This window comes from Diabrotica virgifera, chromosome 5 (assembly GCF_917563875.1).
Source record: "Diabrotica virgifera virgifera chromosome 5, PGI_DIABVI_V3a".
Lineage (NCBI taxonomy): Eukaryota > Metazoa > Arthropoda > Insecta > Coleoptera > Chrysomelidae > Diabrotica > Diabrotica virgifera.
In genome coordinates, this window is record NC_065447.1 from 215,929,918 (window position 1) to 215,948,166 (window position 18,249).

Consider the following 18,249-nt stretch of genomic DNA (forward strand, 5'->3'; position numbering starts at 1 on the left):
ACAATCAGATTAGGCACATGGAATGTTAAAAGCCTCTATGCAGCAGGCAAGCTCGGTAACTTAGTTCAAGAGGTTAAACACTTAAAAATTGATATAATGGGCATCAGTGAGCTCCGCTGGCCTGGAGCGGGAACATGTGAACAAGATGAAGGCACACTATACTATTCTGGAAGTGTAGAAGATGACGTATATCATAGGAATGGAGTTGGCATATTTATAACATCTAAATTCAAGAAATATGTTAAAAATTTTGTACCTGTGAACGACAGACTAGCGATCCTCCAATTAAATAATAAACCATTTAATGTCAATGTTATCCAGATATATGCCCCTACTTCAGAAAAGAAATATGACAATGATGTTGAATCATTCTATAGTCAATTAAAACAGACACTTAACCATCTAAAAAGGAACGAAATCACATATATTATTGGAGATTTTAACGCGAAAATTGGTCAAGGACGAAGATCTGACCTGATAGGTGAATATGGACTGGGGAGAGCAATGAAAGAGGCGATAAATTATACCAGTTCTGTCAAGAACAAGACATGATAATCGCAAATACATGGTTCAAATTACACAAAAGAAGATTATATACATGGAAGGGACCAGGAGATAACACACTTCATATAATTAGAAATCAGATAGATTATATTCTAGTAAACAAGAGATTTAAGAATGGTGTCAAGAGATCAACGACATATCCTGGTGCAGATATCGGTTCAGACCATAATCCTCTAATAGCTGACATCCAAGTGAAGCTCAAAAAAGTCGAAGAAAGCCCCAAAACACCAAAATTACATATATCAGCATCCAACAAAACGCTAATAGAAAATGACCTGAATAATCAGCTAAAGAATTCAACAAATGAAAACAATACAGAAATATGGAACACGTTTAAAGATCTCACCTGGAAAGTAATGGAAAAATATACAACAACGATGCAGAGGCACAAAAAACAACAATGGATGACTGATGAAATTCTGGAATTGATGGAGCAGAGAAGAAAACTGAAAGATAACAAAACAGAATACAAAGAAAAACAGAAACTAATTAAACAAAAGATAAAGGTAGCTAAAGAAAAATGGATGGAGGATAAATGCAAGAAATTAGAAAAGTTGAATGAAAAACATGATACGTTTAATATGTTTAAAAAAGTTAGAGAAGTAGCTGGTCTTTATCATAAGAAAACTCCACATACTATAACCGATTCGTCGGGAAAAATGATAATAGACGAACACGAAATTCGAACTACCTGGTATAATTATATAAATGAACTGTATAATGATGATAGACCCGAAGAACTGGAGACTTTAGATGAAGGTGAAGGACCAGAAATACTGAAATCAGAAATACTACATGCTATAAAATTGGCAAAAAACAAGAAAGCCGTTGGTTCCGACAACATACCTACAGAAAAATGTTAAAGCTCATAAATGAGGAAAACATTGGAATACTAGTCAAACTTTTCAATGATGTTTATTCGACTGGTGATATCCCTGAAGATTGGTTAAAGTCCGAATTCATAACCCTACCAAAAAAACAAAAAACTGTAGCGATTATAGAATGACAAGCCTTATGAGCCACACTTTGAAAATCTTTCTACGTATCATTCACAGTAGAATCAGAGATAAATGTGAAGAAGACCAGGATGAAACACAATTTGGCTTCAGAAATGGACTGGGAACCCGGGACGCACTCTTTTAACTAAATGTGTTATTGCAGAAATGCCGAGATCAAAGGAAAGATGTCTTTGCTGTATTTATTGACTATGAGAAGGCCTTTGATCGAGTACAACATCACAAATTAATTAAAATATTAAAGGATAAAGGAGTTGATAGTCAAGATGTACGAATCATAGAAAAATTATACTGGCGTCAAACAGCGACACCTTGCATAAATCGAAAATCAACAGAAATATGCAAAATACAAAGAGGTGTCAGACAGGGTTGTATACTGTCCCCACTGTTATTCAATTTATATTCAGATATAATATTTAAGGAAGCGCTGCATAATTTGGAATGGGGTGTGAAAGTTAATGGAATTCTGATAAATACAATCAGATATGCAGGCGATACAGTTATTTTAAGTAATAATATAAATGGATTACAACACCTTTTAAATGCCATTGACACAGTGGGAAGAGAGTTTGGCCTAAATATAAACTGTTCAAAAACAAAATACATGGTATTTAGCCGTTTGACCCATCAAGATTCACGGTTATATGTTGATGGTCATATAATTCAAAGAGCACCCAGTTTTAAATATCTTGGTTGCCATATTACTGAACAACTAGATCCAGATAAAGAGATAAAATGTAGAATCGAGATAGCCCGCACGACATTTTTAAAAATGAGGTCATTCTTCTGTAATGATACCTTGCAACTTCAACTTCGAAAGCGCATGATTAAATGCTACATTTGGTCAGTCCTCTTGTATGGTGTCGAAGCATGGACATTAAAAATATCCACCATTAACCGTTTGGAGGCCTTTGAAATGTGGCTGTACAGACGTATACTGAAAATATCATGGACGGCTATGATGACAAATGTGGCAGTCCTTAAGAGAGCAAATGCTACCCGCGAGCTGCTTTGGACACGTAGTAAGGGGAGACCGGTATAATATTCTTCAACTTATTATGATGGGTAAACTCGAAGGACGCAGAGGAATTGGTAGAAAGCAGGCCTCTTGGTTGAAGAATATCCGGGAGTGGACAGGAATAAAGAAAGCAAAACAACTATTTAGAATAGCTCGAGACAGAGACAGTTTCGCCATGTTAATCGCCAACGTCAAGGGGACTTGATAGGGCACGTTAAGAAGAAGAAGGGTAAGGTAAATTAACCATTGAAGGTTCATTGAAATTGAAGAAGAAACTACCATACACATCCAATGCCATTGCAATGTGCTAAGTGGTATTATTAGGCAGGAATTTACTAATCAAATGAACATTGAACTAGAAGAGATCCTAAAACTTCCAATAAGGAAACTGTTGGCCATAGTTGAGGCCACAGACTCAAGAGATTAACGAAGCTCCCCTGAACTAAGCAGACGAAGAAGATATATTTATATACTTACCAATACGGTAGAAGATGGAACAGGTTCAATTTCCTCCTCTCTGAGTTCTTCCTTTTGCCCCTCAGCGTTTTGGTTTACCCATGCAGTCCATCCACCTTCACAGTTAATTTGTTGTTCATTCTGGTTTGTAGTTGTTATGGTTGGTGCTACAGTGGTTGTACAAGGCTGACCTCTAAAAAATTTTAATAAACATCAGTATTTTGAAGTAATTAGAAGCCTAATATTTACATGAAACTAGATAGCTCTAAAATCCATTAGAAAAATAAATTAAGACGTACCTATATCAAGCGTGATACAAAAAAATGGAAAGAGATGTAAGTATTTGAGTGACAGTATATCGAACCGTATTGAAAAAGAACCACTAATATGCATTTCTTTTCTTCTCTGGATCAATAACAAGTGTGTTGAAGTGTTATATCGAATATAATAAACGCCCGTACCAGAAGAGGAGCAAATGCGGATTCTGATCACTACCTGGTCGAAAGTAGAGTAAGGGCTAGAATTTCAAACATCAAAAAGGAAAGAGGCTCTAAACATGAACGATACAAGGTAGAAGTACTCAAAGAAACAAATAAAAATAAAGAGTATTAAGAAAAGATAAGCATCAAACTAGAAAACAGACTAAAACATGAAAACCCAAATAAGGAGTGGGAAAAGTGCAGAGAAATCATAAAAGAGACAGCTAAAGAAGTATTAGGCATAGAAGGTAAAGAAAGAAGAACAAGAACGAATAACTGGTTTGACGAGATTATAACAGACAGAAAAAATAGAGCATATTTACTGATGCAACAGGGGCACAGAACCCGACAAGCACAGGAAGAATATAAACAACTACGCAAAGAAGGAAAGAAAACTCACCGAAGAAAAAAGAGAGAATATATGAACAAATAACTTCAAGAACTGCAAGAACTAAGTATATCAACAGAGACAAGAAAATTTTATCAGAAACTGAACAAAAGCAGAAAAGACTTCAAACCGAGAAGAACGATGTGTAGAGATAAGGAAGGTAATATATTGACAGAACAACAAGAGATACTAAGAAGATATACAGAACATTTTACGGAAAAGCTTGAAGGAGATGGAAGTGAGACGAACCCTGATATACCATTAGACCAAGCAGACAACAGAGAAAAGAGTCCACCAACAATAGCCGAGTTTAGAATAGCAGTAGACAAATTAAAGAACAATAAATCACCGGGATCGGATCAAGTAGCATCGGAATTACTGAAGGAAGGAGGAGACGCACTACAGAAAACAATACATGAATTGATAACAAAGATATGGTCAAATAAACAGCTACCAGCGGAGTGGAATAGCGGTATTATTGTACCATTACATAAAAAAGGAAATCAATTAGAATGTGGAAACTACCGTAGAATCATGCTGCTGAATGCAGCATACAAAATAATGTCCAACGTCATTTATGAAAGACTTAGACCACACGCTGAAAAAATAGTGGGCAAATACCAAAGTGGCTTCTGTAGACAGAAGTTAACAATAGACCAGATATTTTTTCTGCGACAAATCCTCGAAAAAACAAGTGAACATCGACACACACCATCCCTTCATAGACTTGGAAAGCGCATATGACAATATAAACCCAGAATTCTTAATAAAAGCAATGAAAGAATTTAATATACCAACACAACTAATAGAATTGATAAAAGAATCTCTAAAAGTAGAAACTAAAATCCGGATACAAAACGAACTAACGGAAACAATAGATGTGAAAAAGGGACTACGCCAGGGAGACGCCGGAATGGGACGTTTCGATGCCGCCGGTTCATCGCCGGCCGTTTCGATGCCGCCGGTTCATCGCCAGTCCATTTCATCGCCGTCATATCTCGCATTTCCTAGAATTTCTTATTAATACTAAAAATAACTAATAATTGTAACTGTCGAAAATTCGGAAATATATCAGATAGCGATTAATTGACTGGCGATGAATCGGCCGGCATCGGCATCGAACTGGCGGCATCGAAACGTCGGCGATGAAACGTCCTAGACCCGGGAGACGCTCTATCATGCATCTTGTTCAACATCGTACTCGAGAAAATAATGAGGGACACAACAGTCAATACTCGAGGAACAATCATTAATAAATGCGTGCAAATACTAGCTTTTGCAGATGATGTTGACATAATCGCAAGATCAAGAAGGGAAATGATAGAGACATTCAATCAAATAGAACGAGCTGCACAAAATAGTGGCCTTAAAATCAACCAGAACAAAACAAAATATATGCAGGTAAGTAAAGACTCAGAAATAAGGCAGCCACAAAATATAACAATAGGAGAATACAACATTGAGGAGGTAAAAAACTTTACATACTTGGGATCCCTAGTAAGTCACGTCTGATAATAACGTAGCGGAGGAAGTGAAGAGACGAATATTTATTACCAATAAAAGTTACCATGGCTTAATTCGGCCACTATAATCAGATAACGTCGCAAGAAAAACAAAATGTCAAATATACAAAACCTTAATAAGACCGGTACTCACATACGGCTCAGAAACCTGGACACTCATTAAAAGAGAGGAAACATTGCTAGCCACCTTTGAAAGAAAAATCTTGCGACACATATTACATGTCCCATCCAACGCAGCCGTCCTATTTTAATGAATGTTATGATATCCGGATCCTGGTATATTTTGTATAGTTCAAAGTTGTACCTTTTTCGACAAATTCTGTTCTCTTTTGTGCCCTTATAATAAGGGCACAAAAGTTGTACCTTTTTCGACAAATTCTGTTCTCTTTTGTGCCCTTATAATAAGGGCACAAAAGAGAACAGAATTTGTCGAAAAAGGTACAACTTTGAACTATACAAAATATACCAGGATCCGGATATCATAACATTCATAATTATAATAAGGGCACAAAAGAGAACAGAATTTGTCGAAAAAGGTACAACTTTGAACTATACAAAATATACCAGGATCCGGATATCATAACATTCATTAAAATAGGACGGCTGCGTTGGATGGGACATGTAGAAAGAATGGAAGAAGGCGAAATACCAAACAAAATATTCAAACAGATGCCAGTAGGAAAAAGAACAAGAGGAAAACCGAAGCTGAGATATTTAGAACAAATAGAAAATGATATATTAATCTTAAAAATAAAAAACTGGAGAAAAAAAGCACGAAACAGATCAGAATGGAGAAGAATCCTGGAAGAGGCCAAGACCCAGAAAGGGTTGTCGAGCCAGTGATGATGATGAGAAACCTAATATTTACATGAAACTAGATAGCTCTAAAATCCAGTAGCAAAAGAGATTAAGACGTACCTATATCAAGCGTGATACAAAAAATGGAAAGAGATGTAAGTATTTGAGTGACAGAATACAGAAAATTGCTATGGTCGAAATTAGAGTATATTTATAATAACAATAGCATTGAACCGTATTGAAAAAGAACACTAACCTGCATTTCTTTTCTTCTCTGGAACAATAACAAGTGTGGCAATCGTCTTCTTCCATGAGGTCTCCTTCGTAGTAAGTTTTACCGTCTACAACTAAACAGACAGGCTTACATTCTTGCATAGGTACACATTCCAAGTGGGTGCTGTTTCTGTAAACTTTTCCAGGTGGGCAACGTTTAGGCGCACAACCTTCGATGCAACTGTCTTCACCGCAAGTCTTTGAGTATTTCTTGTTCATGAGGAGGTTGTCACAAGTTTCTTCTGGACACGTGGAAATACATGGGCTGTAAGTGGTGCAACGTTCGTCACATTGCATTGCTAAAATAAACAATTGGACATAAAAATAGGATCTGACAATTATAGACCATTCATCAGCGGTAAAAAACTGTAAAGCCGTGGAATTTTGATAATCGACACCGATTTTAATGAAAATTTGGATTTAAGCTCGGTTGACCTTCTTGTTGTTCTGAAGCTATTTCTTTGTGGCATTTTTATAATTAAGTATTTTCTATGGGAAATAAGCCACAATTTTACTAAAAAAAATTTTTTCCCATAATCATCACTACGATGATGATTATTACAATTACAATCTGGTCATACTTGACCAATGAGCAATTTTAATCTAACCTAAATTATTACTGTTCCTTAAAATTAAGAGCTTGCCCCATAGCGTCTCTTATCTAACCTAACAAGATAGTGCACTATTCTAGCATACACACTAACGCGCACAAGCACTATGCTCTGCTTTTCACTATCACCTATCACTTAAACTAGTTCATAAGGTTTTGTTCTCTTCAGTCTTCTAACTTGCCCAGTAGTATCGAGGAGCTGGATTGCCTCAATATTCTCGTGCATGTGAAGTCGTTGCTCGTGACTTCCTGCCATCTTCTTGATGATTATTTCCACAGTTTCCATTCCTAGGTCCTTATGGAGATCACTGTTTGTAACATACCAAGGAGCATCTACAATATTTCTTAGTATTTTGTTCTGGAATCTTTGTATTACTGTTATATTACTTGGTCTAGTACACCCCCATAGTGGGCATCCATAAGTCCATACAGGTCTCAATATTTGTTTGTAAATTAGTAACTTATTATGCATCGACAAAGTGGAGTTTCTTCCAATTAGCCAATACATTTTTTTATATCTTATATTTAGTTCTTCCCTTTTTTTCTTAACGTGCACCTTCCAGCGTAGTTTTGCATCTAATGTTATACCCAAATACTTAGCAGTATCTGCATATGGTACTTGGATATTGCTGATTATAACTGGTATATATTGTATTTTTTTGTTGGTGAAATTAACATGGACAGATTTAGCTTCATTTAGCCTGATTCTCCATTTTTGTGTCCACTTATAGATTTGGTTAACTGCTATTTGGACCTTGTTGGTCGCCTCTTCACTTGTCGTCCCTACTGCTTGAATAGCTGTATCATCAGCAAAGGTGGCAACTGTGTTGTTTTCCAGTACAAGTATATCACACGTGTATAGTAGGTATAGGACCGGACCCAACACACTGCCTTGTGGAACACCTGCTCTAATTTCTTTTAAGTCTGAAAAACAGTCTTCTTGCTTAATTCTAAAATGTCGTCCTTTTGTGTATGACTGTAAAAGTTTTGAGTACTGTATAGGTAAAAAACATTTTAGTTTGTATGTTAAACCTTCATGCCAGACTTTATCAAAAGCCTGTGCAGCATCAAGAAATACAGTTGAACAGACTTTCTTTTCTTCTAGGGATCTTTCGATAACATTTGTGATTCTGTGCACCTGGTCAATTATTGAATGCTTATTTCTAAATCCGAATTGATGTGTCGGTATCAAATTCCTTGCTTCAATAATTGGTTTTATTCGCTTAAGGAGCAGTTTCTCAAACAGCTTCGATATTACAGGAAGCAGAGATATCGGTCTGTATGACGAAACCTCATGTGCTGGTTTTCCTGGTTTAGGAATCATAATGACTTCCGCCATCTTCCACATCATTGGTACATATTTTAATCTGAATGCACCGTTAAAGAGGTTTGTTAATTTTACGATAGCTCTTCGGGGAAGATTTTTCAACAGCTCACTCGTAATTAGATCATAGCCCGGAGCTTTCTTCGGATTAATATTTTCCCTTATTTCTTCAAGTACTTCTTTTGGTGTAGTTAGCCTAATTTCTTCCTCTAATTGAACAGGTTCCTCCCATCTTTCTTCATCCCCTTGAGGTTCATTTGGTTTGAATGTATTTTCAAGATGTATGGCAAATAGCTCTGCTTTTTGTGCACTACTTCTGGCCCAGTTACCATTTTCTAGTTTAATAGGAGGAGAGTGCATAATAGGTCTTTTCAGTTTTTAGTAGCTTTCCATAAGGAATAATCTGTACTATCGTCATCTGTTAGCTCCTGTAAGTAAGAATTAATCGAGTCATTCTTTAATTGTAGGATAGTTCTTTTGAGTTGTTGACTTGCACGATTTAGTTTAGTCTTATCTTGAGGAGACCTTGTTTGTTGCCAGATTCTTCTCAGTTTTCTTTTTTTAATTATCATGTTCCTTATTTCCTTTGGATAATTATTTCCTTTTAGCCTAGGTTTCAGCGTAGGAGTGTTTTCCCATGCTGCTTGCTGGATATTGTTCACCAACAATTCTGCTTCTTTATCTAATTGCTCTGCGTTTTGTATTGGTACACTTAGATTTATTCTCTCTTCAAGGCTTAGCTTAAAACTATCCCAATCCGTCCATTTATTTGTTAATGTGGGGTTATTTTGTTTTTTAATAATCCTGTCATTCATGGTTAGTACTATAGGGGAATGATCAGAATTTAAGTCCCAACAGTCATCAATGTCTATGAAATTAGTTGAAATATTCTTAATAATAAAGAAGTCTATTGAATCAGGGGTCTTGTTTCTATCCGTAGGCCAGTAGGTTGGTCTACCAGTTGATAGTGCTTCACACCTCTGTTCTTTAATGGCTAACAAAAGCTCCTTTCCCTTAGTAGTAGTGATTCTAGAGCCCCAGTGTGTGTTCTTTGCATTGAAGTCACCTCCAATAATGAACCTTTCCCCTAAGCTTTTCAAGAATTCATTATACTGCTCTTTTTTAATGGAATGTTTAGGTGGGCAGTATATTGAACTTATATTTATTTTAAAAACTAAAAAAATGAATTTATTAACGTTTTGAAGCCCAAATCGGGTTTCGTTGTCAAAATACAAAATACTACTAAAATAAACAAAAATGTTGTTGCTAAGTAAAAAAAATTCTTCTAATAATTTATTTAATCTGTCTCATTTATATTGGTAATTCAGACGTATAATATACATATTAAAATACAAGACTTTAAAATGATATCGCCAATATTTATGAGTTGCTTTCCTAGGACGACTTTACTAAAAGATAGTTCATTAGATTACATGAAATCAATCCCAACTCAAGAATATCCGTCGCAAAAAAATCATAGCATGTGATCTGTCTTTAAAAAGACAACCAAATGCAACGATGACAGTAAAATTCTCGCGTTAGAGATTCCATAGTAAATCACGAGGGAAAACCAGGAAAAAACCTCGTGATACTATCCCGATATCGTAAGTATTTGGTCTTACATTTAATTTACCTTCAAAAAAATTTATAATTTATAATTTAAACATATTAAAGTCAGAATTTGGTATTAGATTTTTGAAGGTAAATTAAATTTAAGACCAAATACTTACGAGGTCGGGATAGTATCACGAGGTTTTTTTCCTGGTTTTCCCTCGTGATTTACTATGGAATCTCTAACGCGATAATTTTACTGTCATCGCTGTATTTGGTTGTCTTTTTAAAGACAGATCACATGCTATGATTTTTTTGCGACGGATATTCTTGAGTTGGGATTGATTTCATGTAATCGAATAAACTATCTTTTAGTAAAGTCGTCCCAGGAACGCAACTCATAAATATTGGCGATATCATTTTAAAGTCTTCTACTTTAAAATGTATAATATACGTCTGAATTGCCAATATAAATGAGTCAGATTAAATAAATTATTAGAAGAATTTTTTTACTTAGCAACAACATTTTTGTTTATTTTAATAGTATTTTGTATTTTGACAACGAAACCCGATTTGGGCTTCGAAACGTTAATAAATTCATTTTTTTAATAAAATTGTGGCTTATTTTCCATAGAAAATACTTAGTTGACCTTCTTATTCAAAATCTACCCTATGCTGAATCGGGCTTTGCCTTGGGGGTGAATTTAAATCAAAATAACTATGGAAGTCGATAGATTGACAAATTCTGAGTAAATTTTGTTCTATAAAATTTTTTGCTGAAGAAGTTAATACTTTCCAAGTTATTGGCGATTGAAATTATGCATTTTTAATTAAACAAATTCACGTTTTATAACCATTTTTCATGAATAGTTTAAAAGATTTTAATTTCATAGAAAAAATGATACAGAACAAAATTGTTAGCTAAAAGATATTCGCGGCGGAAAGACCTATGTAAACCCAATAACGACTGAGATATTGCTCTTTAAGGGATGGTTATTTTCGAAGAACCTTGAAATGGAGAACCTTCTATGTTAAATAAATAACTCAAATGTAGTGCAATTTTTTGGGAAAACATAACAGACATCTTTTAAAGTTCATTAAAACTCTTTCAAATGAGCTCTGATAAAAGTTTTTTGCATAAGAACTGACTGACTTATATGACAAAAATAAAGTCGCTCCCAGCTTTTTTTTTTGAAATGTAACAATTAAACCCTCGTCATTACAACCCTAATAGAAATTAATAGCTTCCCATTTGAAATTAACTTTATTTAGTTATAATTAATATGATCCATGTCATTTGATCGGTTTGAAATGTTTAGTTTAGAAAAAAATAGTTGATATATCGAAAATGACATTTTTATAATTTAATAAAGTGCTTTTTTCTTAAATAAACCTAAAAGTGTTCATGATACAAAACAAAAATTTTCAGTAAAAAAAATCCACCAATTAATATTTAAAATATTTTTTCATATTATGAATACTTTTAGATTTATTTAAGAAAAATAAACTTTTTTTAAATATAAAAATATCATTTTCGATTTAATCCACCATCTTTTCTAAATTAAGCATTCCAAACCCGTCAAATCACATGGATCACATCAATTACACCTAAATAAAGTTAATTTAAAGTGGGAAGCTATTCATGTTTTTTTTAGGATTGTAATGACGAGGGTCTTTCGTTGACGAGGGCATTTATAAAAAGCCGGGCTTGACTTTATTTTCATCTGACGTCAGTCAGTTCTTATGCCGAAAACTTTTAGCAGAGCCCATTTAAAAGGTTTATTAATGAACTTTTAAAGATGTCTGTTAAGTTTTCTCCAAAAATTGCACCACTTTTGGGATTGTTTGAGATTGAAGGTTCTCCATTTCTAGGTTCTTCGAAAATAACCATCCTTTAAAGGGCAATAACTCAGTCGTTATTGGATTTAAATAGGTCTTTGTGACGCGAATCTCTTTGTTTTTTATTAGATACAATTTTGATCTTAATGATTTTTTCTATACAATTAAATTTTTTTAAGTTATTCATGAAAAATGGTTATAAAACGTGACTTTTTTCAATGAAAAATGCAGTTTCAGTCGCTAATAACTTGGAAAGTATAAACTTTGCAAAAAAAATTTATAGAACAAAATTTACCCAGAATTGGATAATCCGTCTACTTCCATAGTACTTACTTACTTACTTAATCAGTAGACCCATTTGTACCTTTCGGTGTTGGGCCATTTAGAATACATATTCCATAGTTATTTTGATAAAAAAAAATTCATCGGGGTTCTTTTCACCCCCAGGGCAAAAGCCCGCTTCGGCGTAGGGTAGATTTTGACAAAGGTTATAAATACTACATAAATCCAAATTTTCAAGGAAATTGACCTTGATTCTCAAAATTCCACGAGAATGGCTGTTGCTTGGACTATAAGGATTTAAAAGACTAATTTAGTATTGTTTAAAATAAACAAGAAACTTACGGCAGAATTCAGGGGTTCTCCATTTGATTGGTACTCCTCTGTTGTTACATTCCTGAGCATAGGCAGCTAAAGCTGTGCACATACATTCACAGTCACCACCTTGGTCGCAGGCACAGCTATCGAAGATACATTTTTCGAAGAAGTAGTCAACGGAAACTTCGGAGTGACATGGGGAGAAGACTGATGATTTTAATACACCGCACTTCTTGGTAGCCCAGACTTTGCGATCTGGTCGTTGTTCGCAGGTATCCTACAAAGAAAAATAAACAATGAATTAAAATATTTTTATACATTATATTAATACGGTTTTATAGCGTTATACGCCTTTCCGTTCCTAATCGCCACTCCTTTCTATTGTGGCAGTCTTCATCCCTTAAATTTCTTTCTGACATCGCCTTAGAGATGCCCTTCATCCATGTGGTTGCTAGTCTTCCTCGTTTTCTTCTTTCTGCGGGGGTCTATTCTAACACTTTTTGGGGATTTTTATTTCAATCATTCGTCTTGCGAGCCCATACTATACTAACTGTGGTGTTTCGGTGTCATCTATGATTGTCCTTTCTATTTCTATTTATTATCTATGATCTAATAGTGTAGGAAAAAAGGCTGAACCTTGCAAAATGGACACAAGTCCAGTTTTATTTTTTTTCTGGTATATCAAGGGGTGCTTATTATAAGACTAACTTTTTCTGAAAAAATTTCGCCCCGGAACCCCCTTTTCACCCCTTTAAATGGGGTAATTTGTGGTTTTTGCGGAACGTAGTCCTTCCTGTACCTTTTACAAAAAATTTCTTTTATAGAAATATGAAGAGGACTATATTTTCTACGATTCATTTCCCGACAGCATCTGTCTATCCTCCACCGAAATTAAGAAGAAATCCTGCGACAATTATTCACAAATAATTGATTGATTTTTTGGTATAGGTCTCACTTAAGGGTAATTGCCCTTTTTTAATTACAGGGTGTTACATTTTAAAAAAACCCTTTTTATACCATCTGAACCGTTTATGCTAGAGTAAAAAGACTTTCAGCGATTACCTATGTACTGGTGCTATCTACAAATTTGTATAATGCACCTCCATTTTCCCCGGAACCACCCCAAAAAAAAAGAAGAATTAATAAATAAAGTGATTTTCTTGGAATCCTTCACACACAATGCCCTTTATTAATATGCTTCATATATAATTTTATGCACGTTATTATTACCCGTGCATGGACACCAAAACCGATTTCCTAGTGCAACCCCTGTACCAAAAAAAAAAAAAATAAATATAATGGGGGGTTGAAATTTTTTTTTTGTTTTTTGCTTTTTGATCCATATGGGCATATGCTTCATCAATAGTGCTTTTCAAAAATATATATGGTTATTGTAACATCCCTGCCGAAACCATCCCTATCCTTGAAAATATACTGCAGAAACTACCCCGATTCCTTGGCGAGCATGTTTTTACGATTTTCTCATTAGGTATGTATTCTTTTTAAACAAAACTTATACAAGGTTAAAGACCACTATTTACTCAAAAAATTAGGTCCTATTCATTTTTTTCGTATAAGCAACCGTTACGGCACAGTGGCGCCGTAAACCTCATATATGCTTTGGCGGGCTCCAGTTTTTGTTTTTTTTCGTCATCTGTTCGTTTTATTGATAAAGTACTTATGTAAAATAAAACGACACCTACCTGTAACCTACAAATTATGACTTATGCACATTTTACAATATTTGCGCCCCAAAGCCACAGTGGTGGCCCAAAATCAATTTTTGCATATTTTCGCCACCTACACGCAAATCTCGGTTAGTTTTATCTAAGCAGATTATCTCTTATAGTTTTAGTATCTGTAGCAGATTTTCGTGAACAGCTTTTGGAAGTTTTTGATTTTATTATCGAAGGCGATGATTTTGAAAGTGGCGATACCTCGATCCGTGAAGCAATCGGTTTGAGAACTTTATTAAATACTAATGACTCTTTCAATATTTTTTTAAATATTTTTAAGACAGAGTTTGCCCAAGATATTCCTTGTTGTTCAAAATCAGTCAACTGACATTATTTATTCTAAAAATAGAATACGAAAGCTGGTGCAAAATCTCAGAGATTTTCGTAATGATAGTAGTTTCCAATATATACGCAGTGACGTTTTGGATTCGCTTGATATTTCCGAACCACCCCAAAAAAGACAACGACATGATACATATTCTCTAAAAACGAGTAAGTATATCTTGAAATTTTGGATACCTACTATTATATGCAAATAGATACTCGTTTTTCGAATTTTGAAGATTTGCAAATTTTTGACCTCTTTGACGATTTAAAATTTAAAAGTTACGTTCGCCAAAGAATTTCCAAGATATTTATTATTACACGTTAGGTACTTAAAAATTATGCTGGTCCAAATATTTTCAGAAAGTGGGATAAGTTGCACAATATGTATGTATAATTCTATGTAGTAAGTACTGCAATTCATTACAACAAACTGTTTATCAATTTTCTTATTACCACCAATTTCTGCCTAAAGAAACGGGATTTACCTTGTCTCAAAAGAATCAACACGTATTGTCGAAACACCATGAAACAAGAGAGAATGTCAAGTACATCAAATAAAAAAAAAGCAAAAAACAACAAAATCTCCTATGATGAATTAAGCCTTTTAGTTTGATGGTATACCTATATGAGGAGACAAAAAAACCTTGCCGACCCTGTCTCCAAGGCCACGAGCCGCCACTGTTAGACTCACCGTTCGTTCCCTTCCTACGCATATATATTATGTTTTTTTGGTATTTATATCCCATTTTCTATAATCTTCTATTCGTTTTCTTGCCATATATTTAAGATCTTCCTTGTCCTGTGCAATTGCAATTTGGTCATCTGTATAGTGTAACGTGTAGAGCAGAGGTTCCCAAACTACTTTTTCTCGTAGACCACTTTAAAAAATTTACTGGTTTCGGTGGACCCCCAGCAGAAGTTATATTTCGTAGCTGTGCACGTCAGTGGCGGATCTAGAAAATTGCCTGTGGGTGGGGGGAACTTGGGTGGAAAAAAATAAGACAATAATGAAGGTCAAACCGTCTTTTTCTTCTTTTTTTTTCTCAAAATATCATTCCAAGCGATTTTACAGTGATTTGGAATTTATTTAAACTTTACATTTTTTATCGTAAAGTATCAATTTAAAAAGGAATGTTTTAATAGAAGGGACTCAAAAATGTGATTATTAGGCATTATAACAAGTTTCTTTATTTAAAACATATTTTTGATCAAATTTTAGGGTAGAAAACCTGTAGAATACTGTTTTTTACATGTACCTCCATTTCCAAAATACATGTTCTTTTATTTGGCTGAAAATTTGCCCAGAGATAGTCAAAATACAGGGCTTTAAGTTGTTAAAAGAATTTGTATAGTTTTACAATACAAGAAAAGTTACATGCACTAATATCAGAGCCAAAATTATATAGTTCAGTCGGGTTAGCATTTGATCTTGCATGCCGAGCTACCCAAGCAAGTTTCTATTTTTCTGAGCTTTGAGGGGTCAATAGTAGTGTAAATTTAAAATCGCGAATGAATTCTGCCGTTGGGTTAGCCTCCATCTTGGTTTTAAAGGGAATCGTTTTTGCTAAATATCTCCGCCATTTTTAACTTTCCGACAAAAAGTGTAAGGACTAAAATTGTTGAAAATATGATTTCCTATAAGTAATTTCTTTTATTATAATTTTTTTGTGCCGTCGATATTTTCCGAGTTATAGGGGACATAGTGACAATTAGAGCATAATTATTGAATTATCTCGTTTATTATTAGTTTTATAACAAAAATGTGCCTATACAAAAATGAACAGAATTAAATTTTATACAATTTTAATTCCTTTAATTTTTTGCTAAAATCAATATTTTAGGTAGTACGTATGCGGTAAAGGCGCTAGCATGAACCTGATTAGTTTGATAGCAGTGGTTTTTGTTCAATATCTCCGCCATTTTCAACTTTTCGACAAAAATTTTAGGAACTGAAATTATTCCAAATAAACCGTGTTTATAATAATTATTACAATTTTTTTTAACCATTTTTTTCGTACGGTCGATATTTTCCGAGTTAATTGTACTTAAAGTAGACGCCTATATTTTTGACTCTGATATTATTCCACGCGTTTTTTTCTATATTGTAAAACTATAAAAAAATTTTTAACCACTTAAATCCTGTGTTTTGACTATCTGTGGGAAAATTTTTAGTCAAATCGAAGGACATATTTTTTGGGAATGGAGCAAAATATAAAAAACGGTATTTTACGTTTTCTACACAAAAATTAAATTTTTAATCAAAATAACTTATTATAATGCGTTATAATGACATTTTTTTGTCCCCACTATAAAATTTTCGTGGACCCCCACTTACAACTTGTGAACCCCCATTTTTATTTCACGCCAACGTAGATCCCCGTTGAGTCCCTCGTGGACCCCTGGGGGTCCACCTGGACCACTTTGGGAATCACTGGTGTAGAGTATATCGTATCTCCTATCGGCAGTCTCATTCTTTTTTTTTAAATACATATTTGTAAAAAGTGAAAGTACTTTTTTGTAGATTTTTATTAGGGTGGGCCGAAAAAAACTTTTTATTTTATTTCGTGTTGCTATACCGCGGAAAAGTTGCTACTAGGATAGAGTTTTAAATTACAAAAAAAAAATTCAAATTGGCTGATATCTTCCGGTCGCGTATTGGTCGTAAAATTAAAAAAAATTGATTGTTTTTGAAATTTTTATTGCATTTTTATTGCAATTCAGTTGTTTTTTTTATTTAAGTCTTGTGCCTGGCACATGAAAAGTAGGGCAGGGCCGTTAAGTTGGTTTTATATTATTAAAAGCGTTGTATTTTCAAAGAAGAAAATAGCAAAAACCGATATTTTTTAATATTCTATGGACGATGCGCGACCGGAATATGTCAATATATCTTTTTTCTTTGCTCTATTTTAATCCTTACCCCTCCAGGAAAGATGTACGCGGTATAGCAAAACGGAATAAAATATTTTTGTGTTTTTTAAAAAAAATTCAAAAACAACCAATTTTTCAAACTTTACGACCAATGCGCGACCGGAAGATATCAACCAATTTGAAAAATTCTTTTTGTAATTTAAAACTCTATCCTAGTAGCAACTTTTCCGCGGTATACGCTCCGAGCTTCGCTGGTATCGCCACCGCCACCTACCTACAGGATTACTAGTATAACTTTTACCGGAAATTTTCTGGTAAGAAAAAAGTGTTGCCTATACTCTGTGAGTTTCGCTGGTATGGCTGGTATCGCCATCTAACGGTTGACTAGTGTTCCTATTTCGGCCGGAATTTTAAAGAGGACAGTAGAAAAGAAAATAATAGTTGTTTCAAATTTATTATTTAATTCTTATCATGTAATATTTACAACGTAAAGAAGTAATTGGATTGTAATCGATAATTAATAGCAGTAAGTACAGAATTTATTATTCATTATGATTATTTTTAAGACTTTGCTTATCATTTTGACGTTTATGTTGACAACTAATATTAGAAAAAATTTATTCTGCAAAAAAGTATAATAATTTAATATAATTATAGTATAATACTTCTTAAATATTAACTTCTGAATGACAGTTAACGGCATCCTACGTTTGTTGTGATTGGTCGTTATCTTCACGCATTCAAATTTTGCTTCAGGATTGGATTTTAAAATTGAAACCGTCAAAATTCGAGAGTGTGCTAACTGATCCTCTAGCTTAAATTTTTCTACCGTTTTAAAATTAAAATTGTGTTTACTTACTTTTTTCTAATTGCATCAATCCA

The 18,249-nt window shown here is 34.1% G+C and overlaps 1 protein-coding gene across 50 annotated transcripts in view; it reads right to left on the minus strand.

Annotated features, from left to right (window-relative positions):
• LOC114334985 (mucin-5AC-like) overlaps positions 1–18,249 on the minus strand; it is a 159,161-nt gene that overhangs the window by 83,853 nt on the left and 57,059 nt on the right. For all 50 annotated transcript variants that reach the window (XM_050650619.1, XM_050650637.1, XM_050650659.1 and 47 more), the window contains 3 exons: positions 12,464–12,713; positions 6,499–6,814; positions 3,076–3,247 (listed from right to left, as the gene is read on the minus strand). In XM_050650619.1, coding sequence (XP_050506576.1) covers positions 3,076–3,247; positions 6,499–6,814; positions 12,464–12,713 — 738 coding nt within the window. The remainder of the gene's footprint in view (positions 1–3,075; positions 3,248–6,498; positions 6,815–12,463; positions 12,714–18,249) is intronic.